General features: G+C 47.4%; 1 protein-coding gene across 1 annotated transcript; it reads left to right on the top strand.

Annotated features, from left to right (window-relative positions):
- Positions 1–656: 656 nt before the first annotated feature.
- Positions 657–7,784, top strand: PROX2 (prospero homeobox 2; the record flags this gene model as incomplete). Its single annotated transcript, XM_080940265.1, has 4 exons — positions 657–1,952; positions 5,609–5,710; positions 6,987–7,181; positions 7,599–7,784. 4 exons carry the CDS (start codon positions 657–659, stop codon positions 7,782–7,784), a joined length of 1,779 nt encoding a protein of 592 aa, XP_080796391.1.
- Between the last annotated feature and the right edge of the window lie 303 nt (positions 7,785–8,087).

The following is an 8,087-nucleotide window of genomic DNA, read 5'->3' as shown; positions in this document are numbered from 1 at the left end:
TGGTGTAGCAAAGTAACCCCTTCATGGCTCAGAGCCCAGGGATGTTGGGTAAGCTGTTCAGTTGGCCCCATCATCATCTTTTGTTGTTGTTTGACACAGGGTCTCCCTATGTGGCACTCTCTGGCTGTCTTGGAACTCCTTATGTAGCCCAGACTGGCCTCTAACTCACAGAGAACCATCTGTCTCTCCCTCATGAGGGCTGGGATTAAATGTGTGCACCACCACATCCTGCTATTATTATTTATTATTCTGCCCAAACAGATATTCTTCCCCGAGAGGGTTTCTTCTGGAAGTGTCTCAAAGTGAGACCCCAATGAACATGGAGTGGTAGCTAGTCGGGAATGCAGAATCTCTGCCCTGTTCCAGATTGGCTGCTGAATTGAAACCTGTGCTTTATCAAGCTCCCAAGGTGATTCCTTTGCATATTCAAGTTTGAAAAGCATATCTCTTAATTGGTATCTAGTTTTCTTCTTGTTTTTGGCTTCAGGAGTCTGACCCAGAGAGCCCATCAGCCTGGCCTTCCTGAATCCCGAAGCAGCTGACTCTCACCCTTCTGTGTGAAGAAAACCCTTCAGCAATGTCTGGCTCCGTTTAGCAAGGCTCTCAAAGACCCTGGACTCCTGGGAGCTCTTTACGGGTACCTGGAGAGGCAGGTGATGGATCCAACTGCTGTCTTGCTTTCTCCTCAGTCTCAGACCTGCACCCATCTGGCAGAAACCTGCATGGAACCGGAGAGAAGCCCACCCACCGCAGAGGTGGGCAGAGACTCCTTCTTTCCCAGTAATCAGCTGCCCAGCTCCAGCCTCACTGATGCTGATTGGTTTTGGGATGAGCACATACAGGCAAAGAGGGCCAGAGTAGAGACCATTGTAAGAGGCATGTGTCTCTCTCCTAGTTCGTTGGTGTTAGGCAGAACCAGGGAGAGCTCACTCTGTCCAGCAAAGGTCCGGGAGAGGAAGAGAAAGCAGAGTCTTCCAATGCACCAAGGTTCCCTGAAATATAGCCCTGTTTGGGATCGAGGGCCCAAGAAGGGGGGGACCCGGGTGAAAGAACAGCTTCATCTACTGAAGCAACAGCTAAGGGATTTGCAGGAGCATGTCCTACAGGCTACTGAGCCCAGAACTCCAGCGCAGAGCCCAGGAGGTACTGAGCCAAGAGGCTCCCTGAGGGCAAAGCCGAGGAACAGCCTCCCATCAGGTGCCTGGACTGCGGAGAGCAAACCTTCCCAGAGTTCTAGCAGGAACATCTGTGGAGCAGTAAAGCCCGGAGCAGCTGAGGTTCTGCAGCAGTCCGAGGAGCCTATGCTCTGTCCTTCTGGCCCACGGGCTTTGGTGGAGACTCTGAGGAAAGAACTGAGCAGAGCTGTATCCGAGGCCGTGGACTCAGTATTACAACAGGTGCTACTTGATCCGCGAAGCCAGCTCACACAGCAGGACCGAAGCTGCCAGGGGCTAGCATCAGAGGGCAGAAGCGAGCCTTCACCTCCAGGGAGAAGTACCTATAAAGACCCCCTTACTCTTGCCACCCTGCCCAGAAAGGTCCAGCCACAAGCTGGGGTTCCCATGGGCAATTCAACGCTGGCTAGGCCTCTAGATTCTTCTATGTGTCCTGTATCTCCAAGAGGAGTCCCCAAATCATATCAGAGTCCCCTACCAAACTGTCCCTTGACAACTGTACCTTCCCACATCTGGGAAAATCATATTCTTAGCCAGCTTCTGGGTCGTGGGCCCGACGGCCATTGGAGTGGCAGTTCCCCCCAGGACGCACCTTCCCAATGTCGTACACCCCCAGAGTCTGCCCAGCAACCTTGGGGGTTGAGCCAGCAGCAGCTCCCCCTGTCTTTCACCCCTGTCCACCTGGAAAGCCGGCCTCTCCTGCCGGCTGTGAAGATGGAGCAGGGCGTGCTTCAGGGCGTGGCTGATTCACTTCCTTTCTCTTCCATCCACATATCCTTTACTGGTCACGGATGTGTCGTGGTCCCCGCACAGAGAAACAGGAAACCAGAATGTGAGCAGGGAGTGGGAGTAATGAAGTTATACAGGGAATGGTTTTAATTCCCCCGTGGTTTTTGTTGGGCTGCTTTTGTTTTGTTAACAGGGTCCCCGGTTGGCCAGGAACTATGTACTCCAGCGGGGCCTTGAATCTTGGCAGTTTTCTTATTCCAACCTCAAAGTGCTGGGATTATGAGCAGGAGCTATGATACCTGGCTTTTTAGGTTTTACTTAATATGCCTATGGCCTTCCTTTCTCATGCCTCAGAATGGAAACTGTTCTAGGATTGAAGTATCACAGGACGATTCAGGACTTTAGGGCCCATCAGATTTCTGCTGTAATTGACTTGCTCCTTTGGGTCTGAAATGGTTTTGCTTACTTTAAACTCAAATGAGCTCCCAAAAATAAGAGAAATGCCCGCCCCATGGAAGGAAGAACTCTGTATATAATTGGGCTGCAAGCTGCCCATTCTCTCAGGCAGAGAAGGTTAAAGGAGCAACCTCATCTGAGGTATGTCCTCCCCAATCACATAGTCCTCAGCATAGAAGGTCTGCACAGTCCTGGGAGTCATGATAAATACATAAGGGACCAAGAACTAAGGGCCGGAAGGGTAGTTTCCCTCAGAGAACTGATCCCCCACCCCCAAGCAGCTGGAAAGGGAGAAGTCTTCAGGTATGGTGGTAGTGCATGCCTTTGATCCCAGCATTTGGGAGGCAGAGTTCGAGGACAGCCTAGGATTAGCAGAGAACTCTTGTTCCCCAAAACATACAACCCCCCCAAAAAGGAGAGGGGCAGGGACTGCAGCTAGCAAGAGCTGAAAGACTGGGCACATGAACCTCAAGCCATCTAAGATGGCCTGCAGCTCCCCCCCCCAAACTACCTCTGGATATCTTGGATCTCTGTAGACAAGGCTGGCCTCGAAATCAGAGATCCATCTGCTTCTGCCTCCCAAGTGCTGGAATTAAAGGTGTGTGCCACCACACCCCAGCTCCCACTACCTTAGTGTTCCCCTCAATAATCCCCAGCATACTGGTTTTTGTTCTTTCTTGAGACAGGGTTTCTCTGTGTAGCCCTTGCTTTCCTGGAGCTCTATAGACCAAGCTGGCCTCAAACTCAGACCTGACCTTGCCTCCTGCCTTGAGAGTGTACCCCACCACCACCCACCTGGAAATTGTTAAATTAGAAAAAACATGTAGCTTGGTTAGTTTCTTAACTGTGAGACTTCCCAGAGCCTTCACTGTGCTCAAGTCAGAGGCGAAGCTTCAAGAGAATATAGGAAGACCGAATTCTTAAGAGCTAAAGAACCTTCCAACCAGCATCTTGTAGAATTAGTGTGCCTGAAAGCATATTTAGCAAGCTGTGGATTGGAAGCTTCTTATTGGCCGTGTGAAGACCTGCCTTCAGATTCATATGGCAGCTAGCTACAAGGCTCTAAGTCCTGGGGGCCAGGGCCAGCCTTTCTTTAAGTGCCACGAGCGCCCCCTGCTGGTCTCTAGCAGTAGACTGAGTACCCCAAAGCTCAGACTTCCCTGGAAGGTTATGAAACCCTAAAAGCAATGCTAAAAACGACCTTATTCTCCACCATTCCCTCCATGGGATTATGAATATCATGTATACAGATTGGGTATAGGAAATTCTACCTGTCTGGACCTTTGATAACATACTACTGGCTTAGACTCCCTATTGAAAGACCCTCCTTAAGAAGACTAATTTCCTGGGACTCGGTAGATGGCTCTGTGGGTAAGAGTGTCCACTCCTCAAGCAGGGGGGCCTAAGCTGGACTCTCCAGCATCCACATAGCAAAGCCAGGCACAGCTGCACATGCTTGTAACCCAATGACAGGAGTCAGGTCAATCCTGCTTGAGAGCTTTCTGGTCAGGTAGCCTAGCAGAAATGCGGAGTTTCAGATTCAACGAGAGATCCTCAACCCCCACAGAAGACAGCAGTCAATTTACCAAAATTTGTAGGCACCTAATATATGCTTGACCGTGCCTGGTGAGAGAGGATTAGCTTCAGGTTTGGGGGCTAAGACAGCCCTAGCCCAGGCATGGTTCCACTGTCTTTTCCTTCAACTATTCCTTCCCTGCATACTGCTGCCTGTAGAATGTACTTTGCTTTCTATGGGCCATGAAAGCCACACAAGTAGACATCTTTAAAGGAAGAAGTATGCATAGCGCCATGCATGCCTAGCAGCTGGGCAGGATAATAATGGCAGTGTTTAGTGAGGACTTTCTCTGTGGTAGGTGGGTCACAAACATGACCATCACACCACAACACACTCTTATGTATGAGTACATCACTGCTGTCTTCAGACACACCGGAAGAGGGCATCAGATCCCATTACAGATGGTTGTGAGCCACCATGTGATTGGTGGGAATTGAACTCAGGTCCCCTGGAAGAGCAGTCAGAACTTTCAATCTCTAAGCCTCCGGCCTCCTAGCACCCCCCCCCCCATACTCTAAAAGGTCTACTAAGATGAATGCAAATATTTTTGGTGGTGCAACTTACTGGAGGCTGTTTATAGACTTTCTCCCATTTAGCCCCAGAGGCCACATTAGCCCTTTATAAATTAACAAATTCTGAACTCAGAACACCATTTGGTACAGTGTCTCAGATAAGGGCTATGACTGAGGATCAGGTGTCTGAGAGGCAGTTGCAGGAAGCAGAAGGGACCTGGTATCTGGCTAGATGTCTGTTGGCTCCCATTTCCCAAGGCCAGAATGGAGATCATGGAGGTGACTTCCCTCTTATTTTGTAGAATATTGAGGTGGAACGGAAGACAGTCTCTACCTGAGGTTTCCAAGTGATTTTTCTGTGGCAAAGCTATCTTTTCCTAGCCCAGGCTACAGAAGCTGCACTATCCCATATAAGCCACAAGATATGACTTTTGAACACCAAGATACTTGAAAACTGTGCAACAGAATCATGTGGATGGCTTCCAGCTTATCTGATCAGCTTCCAGAAAAAGAAAAAGACAGCAAATGCCCCATTCAGTCAAGAAAATAACAAAACTAAACAACAACAAAAAAACTAAGATGGAAACTACAAGGAATAGGTAATCATTACTTAATCTGGTGAAATTATTTAATAAACTGATTATTATTTCATTAACTTTTTTGAGACAGGGTCTCATGAATTTTAAGGCTTGATGCCTTTGAACTTCTGATTTGCCTGCCTCTACCTCCTAATTACTGGGATTACAGGTATGCATCACCAGAGTTTAAAACTTTAAAAAAATACAACTCATAATTTTATTGTCTTAATAACAAAATTGGCTTAGACTGGATCACTTCTCCCTTTTATCATCTCCCCATCCAAAATGCTCACATCTCCTAACACCACAACTGGCTTAGCTCTGGAGCTAGGCTCAGCAGGCAGGCCTCAACAGTCTTCTTGGTAATTGTAGCAAAAGGGCTTAGGCTGCCCCCACACAGAACAAAGCTGCTTCCCTTGGGCAGACAGAGAGTCCCTTCTTCTTATACCATGTTGCGCGGAAAGGCTGGTGCTTGCCACGTGTCTTGCAGAAATGTTCCCCATATTTGTGGAGATGTCATCGGCACAGGATGTAAGCTCACGTTTTTAAATGTTCTTTTCCTTGACACCAAAACACATCCAGGAAGGCCTGAGCCCTGGTCACCTGAAGAAGGCCAAACTAATGTTTTTCTTCACTCGGTACCCCAGCTCCAGCCTCCTGAAAGCCTACTTCCCTGATGTTCAGGTAAAGTCTCACAGTGCACTTCAGCCTCTAACTCCTCAGTTGCTGTGTGTTGTCCGCAGTGTGAGGCAAGTCCTAGGTCTTCAGATTTGACTCCCAGCTCAAAACCATCTCTAACTCTAGTTCAGAGGAATCTGATGTCCTCTTCTGGCCTCTGTAGGCACTGCATGAATATGGTACACATACATATATGTAGGTTATTCATACAAATAAATAAAAATAAATCTAAAAAAAAAAAAAAAAACCCTGGGGATTAAAACCAGGGCCTTGGGCATGGTAGGCAAGAGCTCTACTACCTATAGGGTCAGTTCAAATATTTTTTTAAAGAAGAATGTGAACCAGGTGGTGGCGGTAGCACACACCTTTGATCCCAGCACTCAGGAGGCAGAGGCAGGCAGATCTCTGAGTCTACAGCCTGGCCTATAGACTGTGCTCCAGGACAACCAGGAATATGTAGAGAAACCCTGTCTGGGGAAAAAAATGAAAGAGAGGGAGGGAGGGGGGAAGGGAGAGAGAAAGAGATAGAGAGGTAGAGGAAGGGATGGGGTGGAGGAAGGGAGAGAGAGAGAGAGAGAGAGAGAGAGAGAGAGAGAGAGAGAGAGAGAGAGAGAGAGAGAGAGAGAGAAAGGAAGGGTAAGTGATAAGGAAATACAGAGATGTAAGGGGCTAAGGATGTAGCTCAGTGGCACAGTATGTGTCTAGCATGCATAAAGACTTGGATTTGATACCTTACATCCAGACTGCTGTGTTTCAAAACTGAGTGTAAGTACATAGAGATCAAGTGCAATGGTAAGGACAACCAAACAATATGAGAACCAAACCCTGCATGCGCCCACAGGCCAGTCTGCGATCCCCACAGTAAATACTGACTCACATTTCCATTTGTTCTGAAACACCACTTGTCAGGAGACTGCTCCTGGACTTACACCCTTACCATTACTTACTTACATTACCTTACTTATACCCCCTTGGCCAGTTATCCCTCTGGGCTCAAAGGGACAAACCCAAAGTCATGCTTAGACACATGGACAAAAGCATAAAGTCTTTATAGACATAACATCTGTTTTCTAGTAAACACTGTTTTTTTTTTTCTTTTTTTAAAATCTAACTGCACAGGATTGGCCAGTACCCATAGCTTCTTTTTCTGAAAGTAAAATGGTAATGGTTAGTGCTTGGGGCCAATTCACATTAATCTCATGCTGAAGTGGATAATTTGACAGTTCTGATTTGAGCACCCTGAGGTAAAAGTTTGATTTGATGAACGCTTTTGTCCATACAGTTCAACCGATGCATCACCTCCCAGATGATCAAGTGGTTCAGCAACTTCCGTGAATTTTATTACATCCAGATGGAAAAGTATGCCCGGCAAGCAATTTCAGATGGTGTCACGAATGCCCAAGCACTGGCAGTCCTTCGAGACTCAGAGCTTTTTCGTGTTCTCAATACACATTATAACAAGGGGAATGACTTTGAGGTAAGTCATGCACTGGGTACCACGAGATCTAAGCTGTGTATTGTCAGAACAGTTAGCAATCTAAAAACAGGATGAGGATGAGGTGTGGCAGTCATAAGCTTGAGGATGGCCTTTTTCACAACAGGTCTAAGGAAATGAAAGCTCAAACCTGACATTTCCCACATAGTCATTAAAACATACCCTGTTGGAACCAACAAGTCCTGAAAGGCTCTAATACCTGCACCCAAGACTGTCTCCCTGAAAGGTCACTTAAGGTCTGTGTTTCTCTAGGGTAGCTTTAGGCTGCAGAGCCCAGGGCAGGGATACTCTGAACCGGCAGCAGGCAGCATAAACCAGCATCAGCCAGTGGACTCTCCTTGGTGCCAGCACTACCAGTCTCATTTCTTCCTTTTCTTGGGGGTGTCTTTGGGGCTACAGGTCCCAGACTGCTTCTTGGAAATTGCCACCTTGACATTACAGGAGTTCTTCAGGGCTGTCTCCACAGGGAAAGATTCAGATCCTTCCTGGAAGAAACCCATTTACAAAATTATTTCAAAACTGGACAGTGATATACCAGAGATACTCAAATCTTCCAACTACCACCAGGGACTGTTTCCAAGTTAAGATCAAACAAAATGAGGTCAAGTATGATGGCACAGGCCTTTGAATCTAAGATGGGAGGTAGAGGCAGGAGGATCAGGAACTTAAGGATAGACAGCCTTGGCCACAAAGACAAAGATCAAACAAAAGGATTAGACAGGCCCAGGGTGGCCCAAGATTTGTCATAAATGTCAGTTTAGCCGTAGTCACATAAGAGAGTACAAGAGGAACTTTCCGGTAGGTACAATTTCCATTTTGAATACTCATTTTCTTGTCCAGAAGCATCAGAGACTTAACCTTAACCACAGTGCACCAACTCAGCCTATC

Source organism: Micromys minutus, assembly GCF_963924665.1.
Source record: "Micromys minutus genome assembly, chromosome: 1".
In the NCBI taxonomy this organism is placed as follows: domain Eukaryota; kingdom Metazoa; phylum Chordata; class Mammalia; order Rodentia; family Muridae; genus Micromys; species Micromys minutus.
Note: the sequence above shows the minus strand (reverse complement) of the source record. Positions and strands in the feature narration are given on the sequence as shown.